The sequence below is a fragment of the Odocoileus virginianus genome, chromosome 24 (assembly GCF_023699985.2).
Source record: "Odocoileus virginianus isolate 20LAN1187 ecotype Illinois chromosome 24, Ovbor_1.2, whole genome shotgun sequence".
Taxonomy (NCBI): domain Eukaryota; kingdom Metazoa; phylum Chordata; class Mammalia; order Artiodactyla; family Cervidae; genus Odocoileus; species Odocoileus virginianus.
The window spans coordinates 26,371,040-26,397,512 of record NC_069697.1 but is presented as its reverse complement, the minus strand read 5'-3'; the positions used below and the strand labels follow the sequence as shown (position 1 = coordinate 26,397,512).

Sequence of the window (26,473 nt, the reverse complement as noted above, 5' to 3'; positions counted from 1 at the left end):
GAATCTCACAGATGTGATATTGAACCAAAGAAATCAGAAAAATGAATGTATTAATATAATGCATGATATATGATGTTCTAAAACAAGCAAAATTAAAAAGGACTACCAGGGCAGGGATCAACTGTGAAGGTATACAAGGGAATTTTCTAGAATATAAAAGTGTTCTATATTATGTTAGGTATATGGATTACATAGTTGTAAAGTTCAGCTGAAATTCACTTTAACATATATAAATTTTACTAAAAAAAAAAATTAGTAAGTAGAGGATGAGAAATGGTAGGGGCTTCCCAGGTGGTGCTGGTAGTAAAGAATCTATAAAAGAGTCGTAATATGTAATATTTAAAGCTGGGGGATATGTGCAAGAGGATATGTACAAAATCATTATTTTCTTAATATATGTTTGAAATTTTCTATAATAAAGTGTTTTTTTAAACAGAAAAAATATGTATAGGCCACAGCGTACTTGCACATATAAAAGAAAAGTAAAAGATACATAACATAAACAGTTGACACTAAAAGGTTAGAGGTCAGGGATGTAGTGACTCATCAACATTCTCCACATTCAAAATGAAATACACTCAAACTTTTACCTATAATTTAAATATTATGCTTATGTTATAAACAAGAGATCAATATCAACTTTACTAAGCACAGATGAAAAGGCAATTCCTTATGTATACCTATATCCCTCAGCAGTCTACATTACTCCCAAACATTATATTATAAAATTATTACAATCAGGCAAAAACAATCATTTATAGAAAAATGACTATAACCATGCAAATCACAAAAACATCATAAGTCTTATTGGAATATAAAACAAGCAACAAATGTTCTGATTACTGATCTAAGAATACACATAGTATAATAAAAATTTAATGGTATAAACGCTGAAGAAAAAAAAAGGAGGGTTAGAAAAGAAAGAAATTTCTCTTTCAACTGACATCTAATGTTTAGCAAGGCTATATGCATTATGAGTTGAATCCGGGACGCCGAGATGCAAATCAGTATTAGTGAAACACAGGTTCCTTACAGCTAAAAAGAGTTTCAAAGGCAAGAAAAACAAAGCGTGCTTTCCTTTTCCTCAGGTCTGGAGGCATGTGTGCTCTGTTCACACCATGGTGTTAAGGGTAGAGAAGGCAGGGAATCCTTTCTGTCCATATTAATTTGTCAGGGGAGATGTACCTTTGAGATAATAGTATAAAACGTAGAAGCACTGGGGTTTCTAGAAAAGTACTCTGTCCCAGTTCTTCTTCTTCTCAGGAAAATGAGGAAGCTACCACTGCTTCCACAGCAAACAGTGTGGAAAGTAAAGCAAAATTAAGAAACATGACATCAGTCTTCAGGAGTCTTAGGTGCCTTATCATTCCCAAATGCATCATACCTGAATCCTTGAAGGATTCCTGATGACTATCAAGAATCAAGGCAAATCAGATTTTGCAACATAGCAACAGCTGAAACACTATGAATGTAGAGTGGTTGTGTTGTTTTTTCCTCAAGTTATTAGTGCCTAGTGAGGTTAATATATAACAACAGTTTCTAGTCTTCTCAATATAATGTGGCATTACACCTAGCCCCTCGTGACTAAGCAAAGGGCTGTCAATTGAGGCTAGAATTCTAAAACTGATTCTACAAGGTACCCCTAAAATCAACTCAAAACAGTACAGCCAACCCAAGTACTCTCTCATTAGAGATTTTAAAATCTAAAATCCTTGATTATAATCACTCGTGTTCTTGCCACATGAGCTGCTTTTACTCTGCTGTGGGAGCAAGAATCCATTCAGCTCCACATTCTTAGAAGTGAAGGCTAAAGGTCACTGATAAACACAGCTCTAGTCCCCTGCTTATCCCACAACAATAACAATTCAGCAGGAAACAATTTTGAAATACAGAAGTCTGTTCCTCCTCTGACGTAAACTGAGTGCTGCTTTGGAAAACCAACTCTCGTGAACTCTAAGTGGTTCTGACCAATTTAGCATTTTATTGTATTCTCTGCCTCATATACTTAATTCATTCCAGTGAAACATGAGCTGTTTAAAGGGAATAACTACTCCTTGGTGTGCTGAAATACTTGTTGACGTGATTTATATTTTTGTTTATTTGCCTGCATTCTCCAGAATATTCAGTCCTAATATATTTTGATCATTTATGAATTCTCAACAGTTCACAGTATCTCTGGTTAAATGTAAGGATACAGAAACCTTACCTGTTAAAGTTGAAGGCATGTTAAAAATGTGTGCCACTAAGTAGAAAACCACCCCTGAGTGTAGAGGCCCAGCAGAAAGCATCTGACTGGAAGTCGCCGAGGCACAGAAACAGTATCAGGTACGAGCTTTCCTGTTGGTAACTGGGATCCCATGAGGAGCCGCTTCACAGCCCCCTGAAGTATAAACTACCCTTTTGAGATAAGGCAGCCTCTGAATGGTCTCTACTAGTGCGCACCTACAGTTTAACCTTCTCCCTCAGGCCTGCCAGTTCCTGAACCCTCTTCTAGAGAACCTGGAGCAAAGAGAGGAAGAGGCTTGATGAGCTTTACCTTGAGTAAGAGAGGTAAACAGAAAGGTGCCCATAGCAACTAAGGAAATTAGAAACTAACTTGGGACAATGAGATGCCGTGAACATCTAACTTCCCTATTTATAATACTTTAGACTCCGTCACGATGAAAAGAAAACATCCCAGCATTCCCATGTTAGTCACAGCGTGAAAGGACAAGGACTGAAGAGACTGTACATCCTACTCTGAGGTCAGCCTCAAAAGACAGAAAGTAAAAATAAATAAAGAAAAAGACAAAAAAAGTATCCAGTAAAAAACTCGCTATGACACTTTTAAAGAGGAGACGACAGCAGAATGATTTCCTGGGATTTGTGGGAAGGATGGAAGAGTAGATAAGGGAGGACACCTGGCAAGAAGAGGTGGCCCTGAAAGTTTTACTATGAAGCCAGTGAGATGCCCTGACTACTGAGTAATGGTGAAATCAGCTAACTTTCTTGGTAAAAGCCCTCTGTCACAAGTGATAAAAGATGTTTGCTACCTGAACAACTGGTGAAAATTTTTCAACTAAAAAGCAGCATATATGGTAAAAAAAAAAAAAAAATCTGCCTGGCTAGCTGTTTATCATCCAGACAACAGAAGAGACAAGAATTATAATTCTGAATCTAAGTTGACCAAGAAAGAGTAACTGATTGCAAAAGAGGAAGTGCTGGGAGCCTCAAATGAAAGCAACCAAGACAGGTAAGCTGGGAGAAGAATAAGGAACACAGTAAGAGCAGGGTTCAAACAGGGAAGAAGATAGGACCCAAGCTCATGGTCTGAGATGAAAAAAAGTCCTCAAAAATGAAATCTTCGTGGCCGGCGGTAGGTGGGGAGTGCTTCTGCAACCGCTGAGCGCCGGGGGAGCCTCCAGAAAAAAAAAAGAAATCTGCCAATCCTATGTTATCTGAGATAGAAGGGAAAAAGAAGGCAGGTATCTACACAGAGTGGATGGAAAGCTCCCCAATCAACACAGAATTGGACATGCACAAGAAAAAAAAAAAATATATATATAAAAGGGAAAAACTATTTTTTTTAAAGTGGCAACAATATATAAAAAGAACAAGCTTGAGTTGAAGCCCAGACTGTGCTGAGACCTGCAAAAAAAAGGTAAGGGAAAGCACAGGTCCACTTTTTGTTGTATATGACACATAATTAATATAAAAAAGAGACAGGAGAACATCTCGATTCCTGGTTTTTCTTCTATCTTTTCTGTAAAGAAACACCACCTTAAGAATAGAAAAAGAAGACCAAATATGGGATTAATGGGTCACAATACATAAGGAGACTATCAAAAAGTGCCAGGAATGAAATTATATACTTGGATGAAACTGTATACCAGGAAAATTAGGGAATGAGAAGATGAGATCTATAGGTGACACTCAGTATGTAAACTCAGACAAATCTCATGGTTCTGATAATGCCAAACATCACACTAGCTTTTTATGTCTGTAGTAGCAATTTTCAACATGAAAAGAGAGTATATTCTTCACACCTTACACCACAGTGGTCTGATATGAAATCCAAGGCAAGACTGCAGAAACAGTTATTAAAAGAATGCCCCCCCCAAAAAATAATGCCCAACTGTTCAGTCGTGTCTGATTCTTTGAGACCCCAGGAACGTCAGCCTGCCAGGCTCCTCTGTCCATGAGATTTTCCTGCAAGAATATTGGAGTGGGTTGCCATTTCCTCATCCCGGAGATCTTTCAAACCCAAGGATCGAACCTGCGTCTTCTGCACTGCAAGTAGGATTCTTTACCGCTAAGCCACCAGGGAAGCCCATTAAAAGAACAGATTGTGAGTATTCAGGCAGGGCATCAAGGATCACTAGAAACCATAACCAAAGTACCTCATTTTCCTTTTTAAATGTGGTTGGACAAAGGAATGCTAGAAACATAAATATTTCTGGATTTCAGCAATGTATAAAATAGTCTCTCTTGAGATCTTTGTTGAAGGTGAAACATATGAATTCTGTTAAGTGGTTAAGATAACTACTATATGCAAACTGCACCTAGAGTGAGGGTTAAGCCTGGAAGAAGGTTTAGTGAAACTCCACAGGACCTCAGGGAAACCTGTCCTCTGCAACATTTTTTTATAAATAAATGACTTGGATGAGGACACTTAATAGGATGATGATCAAATATGCAAATGACAGGAATCTGGGTTGGGAAAGCAATATCATATATGATAAAATCAACTTTTAAAGTAATCCTAAGTCGCTGGAATAGAAGGCTAAATCTAACAGGATAAACTTTAATAAGGATAAATATAAAGTCATGCACTTAAAATTAACATCAACAAAATGGCCCAATATATGTGAGAAAGACTAGGGCTTAAAAAAAAAAAAAATCTATTTTTGTGAGACAAAATGTGATATGGCTGCCCAAAATGCTGATAATCAGGTTTCATTAAAAGTAATGTCTGAGGACGGAAATGACATTCTCTCTATGCAAACTAGCCTACACTTGAGAACTGTGCTTAGCTCTGAATGTGGAACTTTAAAAAGACTTTAAAAATCTAAGGAAATAGATGAGAATAAATGAGGGGATCTAACATCATGTTGTTTGAAGAGTATGTGAAGGCAATGATGTTTGAGGCAAAGAAGTCTTGTTAGGTCTACTAAGAGATTCAACGATCAGTTTAGGACTGATCAGTTCAGAGTTGTCCTCATTTTAATCATTAAATTAAGCCAATCAAAAATAAATCACAAAATCAATTAAATGGTTTTATTATTCTAACAAGATGAAATGTCTTGAGCCTGTTCAAGTTTTACAAGATGACTGGCATAGGCCTAGAAAGCCTATGTGTTATCAGAAAAGACTATATGGCACATAGTGCCCTCCAGAAGAAGAAACATCACAAGCTCACTGCTACTGGAGTCCAAAGCGTATTACTCTGTATCATCTGCTACAGAAAGCAATGACCAAATAATAACTATAAAGCCTGTATACTGGCTAGACCAACTGGCTTATAAACCTTCCTACATATTTTCACAATTTTTCACTTTTACCTTTGTGTATTTGCCATGACAAAACAAGTACTACACAAATCATAATAAAGGTACAGATAACATCAAGGCAAGCTAAATCTTCTTTATAACAAATCCAGACATCAGTATAGTTTTTCCTAACACAGATGATTCCTAAAAATTGTATTCTTGATAAAAGATATAAAAAGGGTTTCAATTCTTAAACAAAATCTACACTTTCTTTTGGCCAAAGATAATTCTAATGAATTCTACTTGGAACACGCTCTCCTCTGGCTAAACTACGTATGAACTAGCTATCAAGTAGAACATGTTTCCTGAAGTATTGATAACTCCCTCTTTAAAAAGAAAACTTCAATCATTCATTCAAATATTTATTAAGTATCTACTACACAGAGTTGGACACGACTGATGTGACTTAGCAGCAGCAGCAGTGTCAGACAGACTATTTTAAGTACTAAAAACTACATATCAACTTTAAAAATAAAATTATTTTTCTTTTTTCCTATTTTTTTCTTTCTTTTGGCCTTTTATATTTCAGTGCTCAGTCGCTTCAGTCTGACTCTGCAACCCTGTGGACTGTAGCGCGCCAGGCTCCTCTGTCCATGGGATTCTCCAGGCAAGCAAATGGAGTGGGTTGCCATGCCCTCCTCTTGGGGATCTTCCCGATCCAGGGATCGAACATACATCTCTTTTGTCTCTTGCATTGGCAGGTGGGCTCTTTACTACTAGTGCCACCTGGGAAGCCCAATAGCAGTCAATAAATGGTATCTCTTTTGTTGTTGTTGTTGTACAGACGTTAAGTCGTGTCCCACTCTTTGCCACCCCATGAACTACAGCATGCCAGGCTTCCTCGTCCTTCACTATCTCTCTGAGTTTGCACAAACTTAGGTCCATGCCATCCAACCACCTCAACCTCTGTTGCCCCCTCTCTCCTCCTGCCCTTAATCTTTCCCAGCATTAGGGTCTTTTCCAATGAGCTGGTTCTTTGCATCAGGGGGCCAAAGTATTGGAGCTTCAGCTTTAGCATCAGTCCTTCCAATGAATATTCAAGACTGATTTCCTTTAGGATTGACTGGTTCGATCTCCTTGCAGTCCAAGGGACTCTCAACTCTTCTCCAGCACCACAGTTTGAAAGCAGCAATTCTTCAGCACTCAGCCTTCTCCATGGTACAACTCTGTATGTATGTACATCCATACATCACTAATGGAAAAACTAGTTTTGACTATATGGACCTTTGTCGATAAAGTGATATCTCTGCTTTTTAATATGCTATCTAGGTTTGTCATCGCTTTTCTTCCAAGGAGGAAAGAGAAAACGAAAGAGTTAGTTGCTCAGTTGTGTCCAATTCTTTGTGACCCCGTGGACTGTAGCCTGCCAGGCTCATCTGTCCATGGGATTTTCCAGGCAAGCATACTGGAGTGGGCTGCCATTCCCTTCTCCAGGGGATCTTCCCAACCCAGGGATCGAACCTGGGTCTCCCACACTGCAGGCAGATTCTTTACCATCTGAGCCACCAGGGAAGCTTAGGAGCAAGGGACTTTTAATTTCCCTGGCTGCAGTCACCATCCACAGTGATTCTGGAGCCCAAGAAAATGAAATCTGACAGTTTCCACTTTCCCCATCTCTTTGCCATGAAGTGACAGGACCAGATGCCATGATCTTAGTTTTTTCAATGTTGAGTTTTAAGCCAGCATTTTCACTCCCCTCTTTCACCTTCATCAAGAGGCTCTTTAGTTCCTCTGCACTTTCTGCCATTAAAGTGGTATCCGCTTATCTGAAGTTGTTGATATTTTCCCTGGCAATCTTGATTCCAGCTTGTGAGTCATCCAGCCCAGCATTTTGTATGATATACTCTGCAAATAAGTTAAATACACAGGATGACAATATACAGCCTTAACAAGTAATATTTCTTTCCCAATTTTGAACCAGTCTGTTGTTCCATGTCCAGTTCTAACTATTGCTTCTAGTCCTGCATACAGGTTTCTCAGGAGGCAGGTAAGGTGGTGTGGTATTCCCATCTCTTCAAGAATATTCCACAGTTTGTTGTGATCCACACAGTCAAAATCTTCAGCGTAGTCAATGAAGCAGATTTTTTTTTGGAATTGCTTTGCTTCTTCTATGATCCAGTAGATGTTGGCAATTTGATCTCTGGTTCCTCTACCTTTTCCAAATCCAGCTTGTACATCTGGAAGTTCTCAGTTCAAGTACTGCTGAAGCCTAGCTTGAAGGATTTTGAGCATAATCTTGCTAGCATGTGAAATGAGTACAATTGTACAGTAATTTGAACTTTCTTTGGCATTGCCTTTCTTTGAGATTGGAATGAAAACTGACCTTTTCCAGTCCCATGGCCACTGCTGAGTTTTCCAAATTTGCTGGAAAACTAATTATTAATTTTTCTAACATAAAATTTATGACATTATTCCCCATTCTGTACTCACTTTTCCCTAATCAGTCTACAACTTACTAAGTTCTTTTCATTTATATCTCACTTTTAGCTTAACAGTGGCTAGACAGTTCCTATCTAACTGTAACAAGGCAATTGCTGAAACAGAGTTTGGTGAAAAAAATGAAAATAAGTAAAATCTAAATAACGCAAGTACAGCCTTAAGTTTTGTAAACCAGTAAAATTGCATGAGATCTCATAATTAGGTTGCTAAATGTCCCTTTGGTAACTAATCTCCCAAAATGGTCTCTGATGATGAGTATCTCCTGGTATTCACACCCTTCAGTGGCTTCCTTACACCTTGAATCTGGGCTAGTAATTTGCTCTAACATAGGCAATGTATAGGAAATAGCTGTGTGCCAGCTCTGGCTTAGGAGCCAATCTTTAAGAAAGACTGTCAGCTTTTATTTTTGTGCTTTCGGGAACCCTGAATTGCCAGGTAGGAAGTCTACCAGACTTCCCTGGTGGTACAGCAGGTAAGAATCCGCCTGCCAATGGAGGAGACACAGGTTCAATCTCTGGTCCAGGAAGACTCCACATGCCATGGAACAACCATTAATAAGCCCATGTGCCACAACTACTGAGCCCGCGCTCTAGAGCCCTGGAGCCTCAACTACTGAGCACACCTGCCCGAGAGCCCGCGCTCTGCCACAAGAGACAATGACAATGACAATGAAGAGTAGCCCCCATTCACCACAACCAGAGAAAGCCCGCAGCAATGTAGACCTAGTACAACCAATAAACAAATAAGAAGTCTGCCTTCCTTGCTTTTATTTATTTACTGGTTATACGAGGTCTACATAAGAAGTCTGCCCACTCTGCTGGACCTCCCTGGTAGCTCAGTCAGTAAAGAATCTACCTCCAATGCAGGAGACCCAGCTTCAATTCCTGGGTTGGGAAGATCCCCTGAAGCAGAAAATGGTAACCCACTCCAGTATTCTTGCCTGGAGAATGCTATGGACAGGGGTACCTGGCTGGCTATAGTCCACTGGGTTGCAAGAGTCCGACACAACTTAGTGACTAAACCATCACCCCCATCCTGCTGGGGAGATCACAGGGAGTGGCTAGTGGAGAGAGAGGCCCTGAGGCTATGGGGCAGGGTGCAGGCGCAGGGATGTAGGATGTGGCAGTGGGGGCGGTAATGCAGCCATCCCAGGGTCCCACAGAACCTAGCATTAGATGGTGATGTTCCAGCCCAGGCCCCTAGATGACCACAGAACCTCAGCTGACACCACACGAGGCAGATCTGCACAATCAATCCTCAGATCCATGAGAAGTCATAAATTGTTGTTTCAAATCACTACATTTGGGGAGTGGTTTGTTAAGCAATAAGATAAGAGAAGGGAACAGGCCCTTGTTCCAATGTTTCTAAAGAATTCTTTGCAATAAAACTTAATAGTAGTGGTGGTTATATACAGGAAGATATTAAATCAACCTTTCTTAGAATAGCTCTATTTAAAAAACAACTCTCATCTAACTGCTTGGGATTAAACCAAAAAAAACTATATTATCTACTTTAATAAATAAACTAAATTAAATTTGTTTAGTTAAACAAATACCCACAGAGAGTAAACAGATCGTACTCAACAGAAAAATCATTCTTCTTTCAACTCATCCTTATTGGATCACTTTTTGCTCTCTCACTCTCTCATTTTTTAACTCATATAGTACGTAACTCTCCAATGTAAAGCAATGAAGGATGCTGCTAAATCTAACAGCCAACATATTCACACTGAAGATATCTTAAAAACTGTGGTCCAAATCTTGCTTTGTTAAGTCAGAAAAAAATATTTGGAAATATAAGATAGTTTTCAAGTCATCTTCTGTCACATTTTTAGACTGCATTACTAAATTAAAGGTCTGTACAGAAGGCACATGAACATCACTAGCTCTCAACCTTAGCTGAATTTTAAGACTCTCCTGGGGAGCTTTTAAAACTCCCTTCCAGGCCATATCCCACGCCAGCTAAATCCAAACTGGCGGGGGAGAGTTTGGTGAGTGTGACCACTCAGTGCCGACTCTAAGCCAAAGTAAAGGGTTTGACCCCAGTGTCGTCTCGGATGACCACCTTTCTGCACCGAGACCCCTACACAGGACCCCAGGCAAGCCATCCCGAAACATCACCACTAACGGTAAGGGAGCTTGTTCAGACCTGTGCCAATCTTCACCACCACTACTGGAGAGAAAGCACTCACCTTGACACTAAATTAGTACATTTCTTTAATCTTTTTTTTCCTTCATTTATTCAGCCAATAGTCTTTGACTCAACTGGTAAAGAATCTGCCTGCAATGCAGGAGACCTGGGTTCGATCCCTAGGTTGAGAGGATCCCCTGGAGAAGGGAAGGGCTACATACTTCAGTATTCTGGCCTGGAGAATCCCACGGACTGTATAGTCCATGGGGTCACAAAGAGTCGGACACGACTAAGCGACTTTCACCAGTCTTTGAGTACCTACTATGTTCTGGGCCCTCTTTTATGTGGAAGAGATACAGTAATAAACAGGGTATAGATAAGATCCTCTTACAGAGCAAAAAGCATCATTATCATCTAAATTTCTCTTTCCGCACATCAACAAATCTTACTATTCTACAAACACCTACTGTTTTTCTACTTTCCAGTTCACTGCCCTTAAAGTATGACTAATACTTGACGAAGCATAAATGAATTATTTAAAAATAAAGATTATGCAACTCAAAAGGGTCTACTATGTTTACAGTAGGTGTTTTATATACAACTCTGCCCTCAGTAGCTTAACTCTACGCCTCTGGAACTTCAAATCTGAACTTCAAACCTGGAACAGGGACTGTTTGGTGTGACCTGAAAACACAAGTGAGCTAGATAAAACCACCACATGTGGATTTTCTGCTGATGCTGTCTGTGAAAGAGATATCGATCATCCAACAGTCTTTCTTTAGGAATAGTGTTTCTAGAACTTTTTTTCCAGACCTCAGTACTGGGCTTAAGGTTCTTTAAGCACTTTAAGAATTGCTTCTGTGAATAAACCATTCTTCAGCATAGTTAGGAGAGATCAGAGGTTTGAATTGTTGTCATTTATCAAAGACATCTCGAAGTCTCTCCCCAAATGAAGCTAATTTCTTTTCACCCTCCAACCCTTTGAATTTCCCTCATTTCTCCTTTGCTGAATAATTTGCCAATTACCACTTATTTCCTTCTATAAGCAATGTGTTATCTTCCTTTAACTTAGAAAGTCACTAAAAACTTCTCATTTCAAATCTGTCTAGAAGCTTTCCTTATTTTTGGAAGCTGAAAAGAATCTGACCAATATCAGAATCAAATTTACTTCCAGGGAGCTTGTAAGATATTAAAAGTTTAATCAAAGAAATCAGAATCAGCAAAGCCCTACCTCAGGAGATTTGCCAGATATAGGCCTGCTTTCTCAGTTTTTTTCCTACATTACAGGATTAGCTCTTACAGCCTACAAATCTCATTAAAACACTGCTAATTGAAAACATCACCTGTGGCATCATTAGTACCAGGCTCTTTTATTAAATTTCTGAAATCACTGACTCTTCCCATTTAGGTGATGAATGACAACCATGGGTTATATATTCCAGAGAATCTGGCAGTTTAGACATAAAAAATAGAGCTCCACTTTCAGTACTCAAAGATCTGATATCTAGCATTACATTATGATCTATCTGTGAAAACAACAATTTTTGTTTGTTTTCCTGTGACTAAGGGAAACCACAGTTAGCCCCTTATATTGCTAAACTTCAAAGCTTCTTTTCAGGTCCCAAATGTCTCCCAGTTCTTTTGATTTTCTTTGTTTGCAGTTAGACTTCCCTCCCTTTTCATTAGCAAGCATCACTCACCACTTCTGGGGTTCTTATTCCTTGCCCATTCCATTCCCACTACCAAGCCTAGCTAGTCCCCTATTCCTCTCTGCAGTGAAAGACAGACATTTTCCTGTTTGTTAATGTTTTAGCCACTAATAATTTGGGGGGAAATCCTAAAAGTTCAGAATACTTATCCTATGAAATGGTCAAAAGACTTTAGCTACCTCTCCCCTCTTTATGCTTACAGTGGCAGGGCTTATGAAAAGTTCTCTGCCTTCTCCTTCAGACCACACCTTTGATGAAGGTCTTTTCTTCTAATAGGGCCAAAATTCCCTGGAAATGTCCCAAGTTAGGCCTGATGATGCAATCAAGGCAGAACTGCTTTTGCTCCCTTTCTTTATAGATAGACAGCAGATAGGTAGGTATGTAGATAGATGGATACACACATGATAGATAGAGCATTAAATTGCAGTTCTAAGGATATGCGGAACAGAAGACACCCAGTTCACTAAGCCTCAATCCTTTTCAGGAATGATACCTAGCTTTTTATCATTATCCCCCAATCTACAGTCAAGAGTAACCTTTAAAAATATAAATCTAAAATGTCACTACTCTGTTTACAATGCTTCAGAGGCTTCTCAATGAAATGTTGATAAAACACTAGCTCCTCAACAGGGCTCTCAAGGCCCTTCCAAACTGGATCCAGCTTACTTGTTCAGTTTCATCTATCATCATACTTCTCATCTCTCCCCTCTTCTAACAGTTCCAGCTGACAAAATATAGCTCCTTTCCCTTCCTCTAACTCAACTAACACCACTGATTTTTTTCATGTCAATTAGCATTTAATCCACACAAGGAGCAACTGTGTCCCTCTCATTTGCCAGTTGAAGAAACTGATCAAGTAATTTGAAGTGTTAAAAAATTTGCCCATGGTTAAATGGCTACAAAATAGCAAATATAAATATAAATCTATTCATCCATTCATTCAATATTTTGTGAGCATTTTAGGCCTGGCACCATTTCAGGCAGCAAAGAAACAGTAAACAAATTTTATCCAAGTTTTATACTTCTTTATTATTACTCAATGCCTGGCATAGCGCTGCATTTGTTTAAAACATTACTGAGGAAAATGTAATCAAGAGTTCCTATTCGGTGCTCCAAAGATATTTCTTAAGGTGATGCACACCAGCACTCTCCACATGGTTATTTGTGCAAGTCATACTAATAGAATGATAGTACCAGTGAGCTGATTTCACTAAAAGGACTCAGAGCTTTTCCAACAGTTGATTTTCTGTCCGCAAACTAAACTTCCAGATTGTTTTGCATCATTCAGGTCTCTGCTATACTGTCACGTCTACAGAGAAACATTCCTGGTAACTCTACCTAAATAGATTCTATGCATTTTCATCAGGGCACTTCCTTGTCTGTCTGTCTATCTATCTACTTACCTACTATATACCTACCTATTTATTACTCCTCCCATAAAAAAAAGGATGCAAGCTCCCAGAGTGCAAAGACCGCATTTGTTTTGTCTTGCTAGTATTAACAAGGCCTGGACATAGTAGGTACTTAATAAATATTGTTTAAATGAGTATCACAATAGTAGTAATAATCCCATTAGAAAATCCAGGTCTTTATAATTTAGGCTACTCAGCAGACATGACTGGGTTATACTTGTGGATGAATAGTCCAGAAAATGCTTCTATCATTTATTATCAAATCTCTATTGACAGGCTTCCCTGGTGGCTCAGCAGTAAGAATCCACCTGCCAACGCAGCAGACACAGGTTTGATCCCAGGTCCAGGAAGATCCCTCATGCTGCAGAGTAAACTAAACCACAACTATTGAGTCTGTGCTCTAGAGCTCTGGAACTGCAACCACTGAAGCCCATGTGTCCCAGAGCCTGCGCTCAGCAACAAGAGAAGCAGCCACGGTAATGAGAGGCCTGTGCACTGCAACTAGAGAAAAGCCCGCATAGCAACAAAGACCCAGCACAGCCAATACATACATACATACAAAAAAAAAAAAAAAAATCTATTGAGCACTCCATGTTACTTACAATTGCCTCTCCACATACAATTTTACTAATTAAATCTCTCATACAATATTTCTAAGCATCTTTAACAATCAAATCTACAAACCTACTTACTCTTGAAACCATCTTCTCTTTTGCTCCTGATACAATGAAGGCAAAATTCTTTCTGCTGGGAAAGGCTAATCCTTACCCATGGAGTTAGATTCCATGTGTTCTTAATTCCTAAGAACTTTATTCCTTGACTGTCCCCATGCATGTACTATCAATCTCCTTTTATTGGATTATACTCATTAGCATATATTCATGTTTGGCTAACTCTCATTCATAAAAAAATTTTCCCATATCTCCCTTCAACTACTACTACACTTCTCTGTACCTTTCACAACTAAAATTATCTATATATATTCAGTGTCCATTTTCTCATCTCAGATTCTATTCTCCAACCGTGACAGTTAGGCTTTCACTCCTCATAAAAAGTGACTGTCGTGGTCACCAAGGACTTCCATGTAGCCAAACTCAACTGTCACTTCCCTGGGCTCATTTTACTTCAACCTTCAGCAGCATCCAACAGAGCTCTAACCCTACGGTGGCTACTCCCCCCTCTGGCCTCCTAAATCCGCTCCTAATTTTCTTCCTGCCTCACCAGCAATGCCCCCTCAACAGCCCTGTAGCAACCACTCTTCCTCCATAAAACCTCAGGATGTGATTTTGGCTCTTCTCTTTCTACATTCCCAGATGATCTCATTAATTCCCATATATCTAAATATCACCGTTAATCTGATGACTCCCAAACACACCTAGGTCCAGACTTCTGTTTTCAACTCCAGATCCCATATTTAAATACCTATCTAATATTGCCTCTTTGATGTCTCTCTGGGATATCAAATGAACCAGGTCCAAATGCGAACTTTCGATCTTCCTCCAAACCTTCCCAGCCTACCACTCCACACCCTATTCCTCCTTGTACCAGATGGCAAATGATTCATCAAAATGCTCAAACTAGAACACTTGAAGGCATCCTAGATTGATACTTTTTCCATTATCTTCATGCCCATTAACATGTCCTATGAATTTTTCTCTTTAAAACATCTTACGTTCATCTTCTCTTCAGTAGAGTACGAGATTTCTTAAAAAGCTGGAAATAGAACTGCCATATGACCCAGCAATCCCACTTCTGGGCATACACACCAAGGAAACCAGATCTGAAAGAGACACGTGCACCCCAATGTTCATCGCAGCACTGTTTATAATAGCCAGGACATGGAAGCAACCCAGATGCCCATCAGCAGACGAATGGATGAGGAAGCTGTGGTACATATACACCATGGAATATTACTCAGCCATTAAAAAGAATTCATTTGAATCAGTTCTAATGAGATGGATGAAACTGGAGCCCATTATACACAGCGAAGTAAGCCAGAAAGATAAAGACCATTACAGTATACTAACACATATATATGGAATTTAGAAAGATGGTAACGATAACCCTATATGCAAAACAGAAAAAGAGACTCAGATGTATAGAACAGACTTGTGGACTCTGGGAGAAGGCGAGGGTGGGATGTTTCAAGAGAACAGCATTGAAACATGTATATTATCTAGGGTGAAACAGATCACCAGCCCAGGTTGGGTGCATGAGACAAGTGCTCGGGCCTAGTGCACTGGGAAGACCCAGAGGGATCGGGTGGAGAGGGAGGTGGGAGGGGGGACCGGGATGGGGAATACATGTAAATCCATGGCTAATTCATTTCAATGTATGACAAAAACTACTGTAATGATGTAAAGTAATTAGCCTCCAACTAATAAAAATAAGTGGAAAAAAAAAAGAATTAAGTAGATAGGCTCTGAAGTTAGACACTAGAATTTAAATCAAAGCAATAATAACAGTTAGCATTTACTGAGCATTTACTGCTTGCCTAACATTGTCTAATTATTTTATATGTATTAATTCTTTCAATGTTCATAAGAACCTCATGAGGTAGGTACTATTATTATTTTTATTATTTCTATTTTAAATTATAGTAACAGAGGTTAAGTAACTTGTCCAATCCCGAGAGACCCAGAATTCAAACTCCTAAATCTCGTTCCAGATTTCACTGTGGTAGACTGTCTCTTGGTAAAAAGGGACTAGAGATAAGGAGATGAGGAGGACTTCCCTGAAGGTCCAGTGGTTAAGACCCTGAGCTTCTACGACAAGTGGCTTAGGTTTGATCCCTGGTTGGGTAACTAAGATCCTGCATGCCACACAGCATGGCCAAAAAAAAAAAAAAAAAAAGATAGGGAGATCAGTTCAAAGCTAAGCAACGGTCTGGTTAAATAATAAAGTCTAAACCAGTAATGAAAGTAGAAACATTTCAAATTTATGAAATGTCCAAGTAAGACCTAAATAGAGAGTTATAGCATGTTCAAGGACTGAAAGACTGACTATTTTAAAGATGTCAATTTTTCTCAAACTGATCTACAGATTCAATCCCATTCAATATCCCAACAGATTCAACTTGACAAATTGATTCTAAAATTTGTATCAATTAGCAAAACCAAGAATAGCCAAGATACTCCTTAAGAAGAAAAAACATAAAAAGATTTACCCTGTCAGATATCAAATATTATTTCAAAGCTTTAGTAATTAAGATAGCGTGGTATTGATTCAGATGGACAAATTAACCTAACTAACAGAATACAGAACCCATTAACTGACTCCACATATACAAAAATCTACTTTATGACAGAGGTGGTATCACTGATCAGTGAAGAAAAGATGAACTTTTTAATAAACAATGTTGGAAAAATTGGATATCTACATGGAAAAATATGAAATTGGATCAACACCCAATACAAAATTCAATTTTTAAAAAACCAGTTCTGGGAGAAGGAAATGGCAACCCACTCCAGTATTCTTGCCTGGAAAAATCCATGGACAGAAGAGTCTGGCGGGCTGAAGTCCATGGGATTACATGACTGAGCATGTGTGCACGAGGGTGGAGGGAGATGGGTTGGTAGCAATAAACCGGTAGAACTAAAAAAATACAATTAAATTTAAAAAAATAAAAATAAAAAACCAATTCTGGGAGTTCCCTGGCGGTGCAGTGGTTAGGACTTGGCATTTTCACTGTTATGGCCTGCATTCAATCCCTGGTTGGGGAACTAAGATCCTGCAAGCCACATGATGTGGCCAAAAAAAAAAAATTATCTAAATGGGTTAAAGATTTAAGTATAAAAAGCAAAAATGTAAAACGTTTAGAAAACAATAAAAAAGAATAATTCTATGGGTTTCCCTGGTGGCTCAGTGGTAGAGAATCTGCCTGCCAATTCAGAAGACATGGGTTTGATTCCTGGTCCAGGAAGACCCCACATGCCTTGGAGCAACTAAGCTCATGTGCCACAACTACTGAGCCTGTGCTTTCAAGCCATGGAACTGCAACTACTGAAGCCTGCATGCCCAAGAGACTGTGCTCCACAATAAGAAAAGGCTTGGCAATGAGAAGCCCATGCACTGCAACTAGAGAGTAGCCACTGCTCTCTAAATCTAGAGAAAAGTTCATGTAGCAACAAAGACCCAGCACAACCAGAAAAAAAAAAGAATAACTCCATGGACTTAAGACTAGGGAAGAATTTCTTAGACATTAAAATCATATACCATAAAGGAAAGGATTGATAAACTATAATACACCAAATTAAAAACTTTGGAACCAGTGACACATAAAATGAAATTACAAGCCATAAACTGGGAGAAGATTCCAGCTATACAAATAAAGACAAACGATGATGATCAAAATATATTTTAAATTACTATAAATTAAAGACTAGTGATGAAAGGAAAATCAGAACACCAATCTGTGTATCCAAAGTCCCAAATGAGGATTTCCCTGGCGGTCCAGTCGTTAAGAATCCCTGCCAACGCAGGGGACATGGGTTTGACCCCTGGTCTGGGAAGATTACACACGCTGCGGGGTAACTGTGCCCATGTGCTGCAACTTCCGAAGCCCACTCACCTAGAGTCTGTGCTCCACAGCCAAAGAAGCCACAATGAGAAGTCGGTGCACCGCGACGCAGAGTAGCTACCGCTCGCTACAGCTAGAGAAAACCGGGAGGCAGCAAAGAAGACCCAGAGCAGCCAAAATTAAAATTAAATAAATAAAATTGTTTTTAAAAATAACTTTAAAAATAAATAAAACTAACTTTTAAAAAGTCCCAAAAGGGTACTTCCCTGGTAGTCAGTGGTTAAGACTTCACCTTCCACTACAAAGGGTACAGGTTCATCTCTGGTCAGGGCATGGAGATCCCACATACCTCAACGTCAGAAAAACAAAATATAAAACAGAAACAATATTGTAACAAATTCAATAAATACTCAAAAAAAAAAAAACAGTCCCAAATGAATTTTTCTCCCAGATTCTAGCCTGATGATGCATGCACAGTAGGAGTCAACCTCTGGTTACAATTGGAAACTACTGCCAACAAGTTAGATAAAGGCACAAAATAAGAGGAAGTGGAAAAAGAAAAGGAATGTAACAGATGGGATAAGTAAGGAATGGCAACATTATTGGACTGTAGGTCAACTTCCATTAGAATTATAAGAGGGGAAGAAAACTAACAAAGCAAAGAAACATCTACAGACCTTCAGAAACAAAACCAACAAATGGGAAAGGACAATTTTAAAAGATGTGGGAAGTTAGCAAGCAACAGATTATGCAGTAGAGACTTTCCCCCCCAAATTATGCAGTACTTCAGACATATAAAAAGGTTAAAAAAAAAAAAAAGTACAATACCTGTGTATATGCCACTTAGCTTCAGAAATAGAGTATTTATAGCTAAAGCCCTCTGTTCATTCCTCAGTTATATCCCTCTGTCAACTCCCAGAGGCAAGAGTATCCTGAACTGGAAGATAAACATGCTTAGTCATTTCTATACACTTTTATAGTGAGGTCATTTTTTTAAAAAGTAGTGGATACATTTTGTGACAAATTGAGAGATTTCGTCTAAATACACTGTCCATTATAAGAGACTCAGAATGAAGGGGAAAGGAAAGGAGGGGGATCAACTCTTAAGACAAAGAGATGAAAGATTTAGAAGACAGCTAAAGGGGAACAAAGTGAAAATAAACAGTATTGGAAAAGCAGCACAACAAAAAAGAACAAAAATTAGTGTCAATGGAGAGAAACAGTGGCTTCACATAATATCAACAACCTCAGATACGCAGATGACACCACCCTTATGGCAGAAAGTGAAGAACTAAAGAGCCTCTTTATGAAAGTGAAAGAGGAGAGTGAAAAAGTTGGCTTAAAGCTCAACATTCAGAAAACTAAGATCATGGTATCTGGTCCCATCACTTCATGGCAAATAGATGGGGAAACAGTGGCTGACTTTATTTTGGGGGGCTCCAAAATCACTGCAGATGGTGACTGCAGTCATGAAATTTGAAGACACTTGCTCCTTGGAAGGAAAGTTATGACCAAAAGGAAAGTTATGATCAACCTAGACAGCATATTAAAAAGCAGAGATATTACTTTGCCAACAAAGGTCAGTCTAGTCAAGGCTATGGTTTTTCCAGGGGTCATGTATGGATGCGAGAGTTGAACTATAAAGAAAGCTGAGCGCCGAAGAATCGATTGCTTTTGAACCGTGGTGTTGGAGAAAAGACTCTTGAGAGTCCCTTAGACTGCAAGGAGATCCAACCAGTCCATCCTATAAGAGATCAGTCCTGGGTGTTCATTGGAAGGACTGATGTTGAAGCTGAAACTCCAGTACTTTGGCCACCTGATGCGAAGAGCTGACTCATTTGAAAAGGCCCTGATGCTGGAAGGGATTGCAGGCAGGAGGAGAAGGGGTCAACAGAGGATGAGATGGTTGGATGGCATCACTGACTCAATGGACATGAGTTTGGGTAAACTCTGGGGGTTGGTGATGGACAGGGAGGCCTGGCGTGCTGCAGTCCATGGGATCTCAAAGAGTCAGACACAACTGAGCAACTGAACTGAACTGAACTTGCCTTTGAAACAAAAAAGAGTGTGTTCAGTACATTCACTCAACGGATCAGCAGCTATTTTTTTAGATACTCTTCTAAGGTAGTAGGGATACAGCAGAAATCAGAAGACAGTCTGCTTTCAAGGAGCATTTATTCTAGTTGGGGAAAGAGGTAAGCAAATGAATAACTCATCAGATATTGGAGAAAAGACAAAGAAGACTAGTGAAGGCAGAGTGCTGGTGAGAGGAAGAAGATGCCTGCTATGATCTTTGAAGGTAGTGAGAGATGGCCTCTCTGATAAAGTGACATTTAGGCAGAAACCTAAAGAAAGTGAGGAATGTAGAAGTCTTATCTCAGGAGGAGTTACAGCAGATACAAAAGGCCCTGAGGTGGGAGTATGCATAGCATTTGAGGGACTGTGCATTTGAGGGACTGTAAGGCTAGATGTGGCTGGGGTCAGCAGCAAGGGGAAGAGTTGATATGGACAAGATACAGAGGCACCACATGTGGAACAGTGCCAGAACTGAACCTCCTATTCAAAGAGGGATGCAAAATCACTGGAGAGTTTTTAGGAGAAAAGTAGCACAATCTGATCTACAATTCAAGTAAGATAATCATACAATTTGTCATTCAAACAGGGACACTTGGGTGAGTGAAGGAGGGTGCTATCAATAGTTACGTTAGGACAAAAGGCATTAACAAGACTTTCATTTTAAAAGGCTGCTATGTGGAGCCAAATTGAAGGGGTCCCTCCAGCCAAATCCGGAACTGATCAAAATATATAGTGATAGTATTAATAAACGATTACAATCTATTAAGTAATGAGGCTACATTGATAAAAATAAGAAGTTCGTTCTTTAAAAAAGTGATTCAGATATATATTTTTTTTCATATTCTTTTCTATTATGGTTTATCACAGGATATTGATGACAGTTCCCTGTGCTATATATACTGTAGGACCTTGTTGCTTATCCATCATATGTAATAGCTTGCATCTGCTAATCCCAAACTCCTAGCACTCCCCTCCCCTTGCCTCTTCCCCCGCAACAACCACAAGTTTGCTCTCGGTGCATCTGCCTCTGTTTTGTAGATACATTCATCTGTGTCATATTTTGGATTCTACCTATAAATGGTATCATGTGGTATTTTTCTCTTTCTGACTTATTTTGCTTAGTATGATAATCTCTAGGTCCATCCATGTTGCTGCAAATGACATTATTTCATTTTTTTATGGCTGAGTAATATTTCATTGTGCACATACATACCACATCTTCTTTATCCATTCACCTGTCAGATATTTAAGTTGTGCCCATGCCTTGGCTATTGTAAACAGTGCTTCTATGAACACAGGGGTACGCGGATGTGGAAAAGCTCTTTCATACAGTGCAAAGCCAATGAACAAATTTAGAAGAAAAGACACAGTTAGAAAATCATCTATTAGCAACCATCATAACGACAGCTGATTAAGGCAAAAATAAACACTAAAATTGATAGGTAAAAGTTTGAAAAATAACAGGATATTTACATAGTCTCAATGTATCTTCCCACAAGATATTTATCAATTACGAAAGACAATACATTTCCAAAAAAGAAAAGAGGTATACATCACCTTCACAAGATGGCCAAAGTTGACACTTCCAGTAATAGAATCAATCAAGCATATGCTATGTAATATGATGGGGCTTCCTAGGTGGGGCTCGGTGGTAAAGAATCTGCCTGCCAATGCAGGAGACAGGATTGATCCCTGGGAAGATCCCCTGGAGAAGGAAATGACAACCCAGTCTAGTGTTCTTGCCTGGGAAATTCCATGGACAGATAGGAGCCTGGTGGGCTATCATCCATGGGGTCATAAAAGAGTCAAACACAACTTAGCAACTAAAAAACAACAATGTAACGTGATGCACAGAGAACTCAGCATCACTTCTTAGGTATTACTACCCAACTGTGCATAAACTGAGGGCTTCCCTGGTGGCTCAGTGGCAAAGAATCTGCTTGCCAATGCAGGAGACTCAGGTTTGAACCCTGGATCGGGAAGATCCCCTAGAGGAGGAAATGGCAACTCACTCCAGCATTCTTGCCTGCAAAATCCCATGGACAGAGTAGCCTGGGGGTATGGGGTTACAAAACAGTCAGACATGATTCAGCAACTAAATAACAAAGTGTATAAACGGAATTTAATCATAAGGAAACAACAAACCTAAATTGAGGAATATTCTACAAAATAACTGGCTTGTATTCATCAAATTGTCAGTGCCATGAAAATACAAAGAAAGGCTGGAGCCATTCTAGATTAAATGAGTAACTGAATCAACACATAATCTTGGATATTTCTCTGTTATAAAGGACATTACTGAGACAACTGGCAAAATGTGAAAACGTTTCATAGGTAGATAATAGCATTGTGTCAGAGTCAGGTTCCTGATTTTGATCATTGTACTGTGGTTATGTAAGAGAATTTCTTGTTTCAAAAGACGACACATTGAAGTATTTAGGTGTTAAAGGGCATCATATCTGCAACTTGAACAGTTCAGAAAAAAATAACTGTAGGTGTGTGAAGAAAGATGGAGAAAGATAAAGCAAATTTAGTAAATGTTAACATTTAAGAAATGTGGGTGAAGGGTATGCACAAATTCTTGGGACTGTTTTTGCAAATCTTTCACAAGTCTGAAATTATTTTTCATTTAAATGAACAAAATACTCACACACAAAGGTTTCAGTGTAGAGAACAGATTAGGTGGGGGGATGGTGGTGAGTGCAGAGTCAGAAACAGAGTTGAACCAATTAAAAGGCTATTGTAGATTAAGGATAGGGGTCATGGAAGATAGCAGAGTAGGAAGCCCTAGGAATTGGTCTTTCACCAAAAGAACTATTGAGCTGGCAAGAAATGCCTGAAGCAATTATTTTGAAACTCTGGAATCTAGTCAACACTTTCAGCATCCAAGGGAGTGCTTGATAAAGAAAGAGGCTGGTAAATTTTAGTTAATTTCAGCATTTGGCATGGCACCTATCATTTTTCAGCTCCCAGTCCCAGGGCAGGAAGCAGTGGGAACAATAAATAACCCAAGATCCTACTGTAGCTTGTTGGTGCTAGAATATGCAATACAGATCTTGTCTCCAAAAATCAAAGTTATGTGTCTTTTTTTTTCCTTTGTGCCACACTGCTCAGCTTGCAAGATCTTATTTCACCAGTCAGGGATTGAACCTGGGCCATGGCAGAGAAACCTCACAATCCTAACTACTAGGCCACGAGAGAACTCCCAGAGTTTTGTGTCTTGATCACAGTTTTTGATTGCTGAGGAGCTGGCAAAGAGGCTCACCACTGTTTCAGCCCCCATGGCTGAAGTGGCTTCCCTAGCAAAATGAGACAAAGAGATTTAAAGAAAGAGAACACTCTTTTTCCCCCTTTTTCTCTTCTTATTGGATCCAGGCATTTAAGGAAATCTTTGCCAAGTCACTGACGGGGTGGACATAATGACATAACAGAAGAGACTTCAGTAACTATATATAGCAATGAATATACTCTCTACAAAAAAGTTTAGAAAAGTCACTAAACAAATAGACAATTGCAGCTTTCATTCAGTAACAACAGTAATCTCTAGGGAGGGAGCAGAATCTGATTTCCAGAGTTACCACATTACAATATTCAAAATGTCCAGTTCTCAACAAAAAATTACAAAGCATATAGGCACATGAAAAAATGCTCAACATTGCTAGTTATGAGAAGTATGAAAATCAAAACCACAACGAGGTATCACCACTCACCAGTCAGAATGGCTGTCATCAAAAAGTCTATAAACAATAAATGCTGGAGACGGTGTGGAGAAAAAGGAACCTTCCTACACTGTTGGTGGGAATGCAAACTGGTGCTGCCACTATGGAAAAGAGCATGGAGTTTTCTCAAAAAACTAAAAATAGGACTATCATAAGATCCAGCAATCCCACTCCTGGACATATATCCAGAAAAGAAAAAAACTTTAATTCAAAAAAGCATACATACCTCAATTTTCATAGCAGCACTGTTTACAAAAGCCAAGATATGGTAAGAACTCAAGTACCAACCAACAGATGATTGATTGGTTTGAGAGGATGTGATATATATATAGCACACACATACATATATATAAAGCATATTAAAAATAATGGAATATTATTTATATATATATACACACACATATATATACATATATATAGTAATGGAATATTCAGTTCAGTCGCTCAGTTGTGTCTGACTCTTTGCGACCCCAAGAATCACAGCATGCCAGGCCTCCCTGTCCATCACAAACTCCCAGAGTTTACTCAAACTCATGCCCATCGAGTCGGTGATGCCATCCAGCCATCTCATCCTCTGTCGTCCCCTTCTCCTCCTGCCCCAGATATTGCAGAGGAACCTGGAATGTTAGGTCCATGAATCAAGGCAAATTAGAAGTGGTCAAACAGAGGAGATGGCGAGAGTGAATGTCAACATTCTAGGAATCAGCGAACTAAAATGGACTGGAATGGGTGAATTTAACTCAGATGACCATTATATCTGCTACTGTGGGCAGGAATCCCTTACAAGAAATGGAGTAGACATCATAGTCAACAACAGTTCGAAATGCAGTACTTGGATGCAATCTCAAAAACGACAGAATGATCTCTGTTCATTTCCAAGGCAAACCATTCACTATCACAGTAATCTAAGCCTATGCCCCAACCAGTAATGCTGAAGAAGCCAAAGTTGAACAGTTCTATGAAGACCTACAAGACCTTTTAGAACTAACACCCAAAAAAGATGTCCTTTTCATTATAGGGGACTGGAATGCAAAAGTAGGAAGTCAAGAAACACCTGAAGTAACAGGCAAATTTGGCCTTGGAGTACGGAATGAAGCAGGGCAAAGGCTAATAGAGTTTTGCCAAGAGAACACACTGGTCCTAGAAAACACCCTCTTCCAACAACACAAGAGAAGACTCTACACATGGACATCACCAGATGGTCAAAACTGAAATCAGATTGATTATATTCTTTGCAGCCAAAGATGGAGAAGCTCTATACGGTCAGTCAGCAAAAACAAGACCAGGAGCTGACTGTGGCTCAGATCAGCCACTCCTCATTGCCAAATTCAGACTTAAACTGAAGAAGGTAGGGATAACCACTAGACCATTCAGGTATGACCTAAATCAAATCTCTTATGAATGGAATATTACCCAGCCATAAAAAAGAATGAAATACTGCCATTTGCAGCAACATGGATGAACCTAAGTGAAATAAGTCAAAGACAAATATTATATGATATCACTTATATGTGGAATCTAAAAAATAATACAAATAAATCTATATACAAAATAGACTCACTAAGAAAACAAACTTTAGGTACCAAAGGGGAAAGGGAGGAAAGAGGGATAAAAAAGGAGTATGCAATTAACAGATACAAACTATACATAAAATAGATAAACAACAAAGATTTACTGTATTACACAGGGAACTATATTCAATACATTATAATAACCTATAATAGAAAATAATCTAAAATATATATATATATAACTGAATCAGTTTGATGCACACCAGAAACAAACACAATATTATAAATCAACTGCATTTCCATTGTTTTAAATTACAAAGCATACAAAGACACAGTTGCAGTGAGTAGGGGCTACTCTTTCTAGAGATGAATAGGCTTCTCACTGCAGTGTCTTCTCTTGTTGTGGATCAGACTCTGGGTGTGCAGGCTTCAGTATTGACAGTTGCAGCTTGTGAGCTCTAGAACATGGGCTCAGTAGATGTGGCACACGGACTTAGTTGCTCCAAGGCTTGTGAAACCTTCCCAGACCAGGTATCGAACCCATGTCCCCTGCATTGGCAGGCAATTTTTATCCACAGTACCAACAGGAAAGTCCCTAACACCATTCTAACTCAAACTCTTCCCAGAAAAAGGGGAGGAACACTTCCTAACATTCTGTGATACCAAAAGCCAGAAAAAGATACAGAACAGTACAGACCACTATCCCTTATGAATAAAGACACAAAAATCCCCAACAAAATACTACCAAACTGAATCCAATAGTACATTAAAATGATTCTAAACTATGACCAAGTGAGATTTATCTCAGAAGTGTAAGGATAGCTCAGACAAGGAAATCACAATGTAATACTGCATATGATCATTTTGATAGAAAAGTCACAGGACCAAAATTCAACATCCTTTCATGAAACATGGAAAAAAACCTTGAAGTCACTGTGCTAAGTGGAAAAAAAAAAGCAGTCCCAATAACCTCCAGGGCTTCCCAAGTGGTGCTAGTGGTAAAGAATCTGCCTGCCAGTGTAGGAGATGCAAGGGATGTGGGTTCGAGTCCCTGAGTCAGGAAGATCCCCTGGAGTAGGAAATGCTCCAGTGTTCTTGCTGGAAAATCCCATGGACAGAGAGGTCTGGTGGGCTAAGTCCATAGGCCCCAGAGAATCACACACAGCTGAGCAACTGAGCACATAACAACCTCTAAAAGAATAAAATCTGTGGGAATAACTTTAAGCAAGCATGTGAAATACTTGTACACTGAAAACTACAAAATACTACTTAAGGAAATTAAAGATGACCCAAATAAATGGAAAGACACCCCATGCTCCTGAACTGATACACTTGGTATTATTAAGATGGCAATACTCCCAAAGTTATCTACAGATTTAATGAAATCCCTATCAAAATTCCAATGGCCTGTTTTGCAGAAACAGAAAGGC

The 26,473-nt window shown here is 39.1% G+C and overlaps 1 protein-coding gene across 8 annotated transcripts in view; it reads right to left on the bottom strand.

Annotated features, from left to right (window-relative positions):
* Nucleotides 1-26,473, bottom strand: part of TFCP2 (transcription factor CP2) — a 49,783-nt gene that overhangs the window by 18,330 nt on the left and 4,980 nt on the right. For 3 of the 8 annotated variants that reach the window (XM_070454421.1, XM_070454422.1, XM_070454423.1), the window contains exons 1-2: nucleotides 17,976-18,086; nucleotides 17,789-17,870 (exon numbers count right to left, since the gene is read on the bottom strand). The exons of 4 other annotated variants lie outside the window; for them this stretch is intronic. In XM_070454421.1, coding sequence (XP_070310522.1) covers nucleotides 17,789-17,870; nucleotides 17,976-18,084 — 191 coding nt within the window. In that variant the 5' untranslated portion in view covers nucleotides 18,085-18,086. Of the gene's footprint in view, nucleotides 1-17,788; nucleotides 17,871-17,975; nucleotides 18,100-26,473 lie in introns of those variants that run through there. One more of the 8 variants, XM_070454420.1, reaches the window with a different exon arrangement.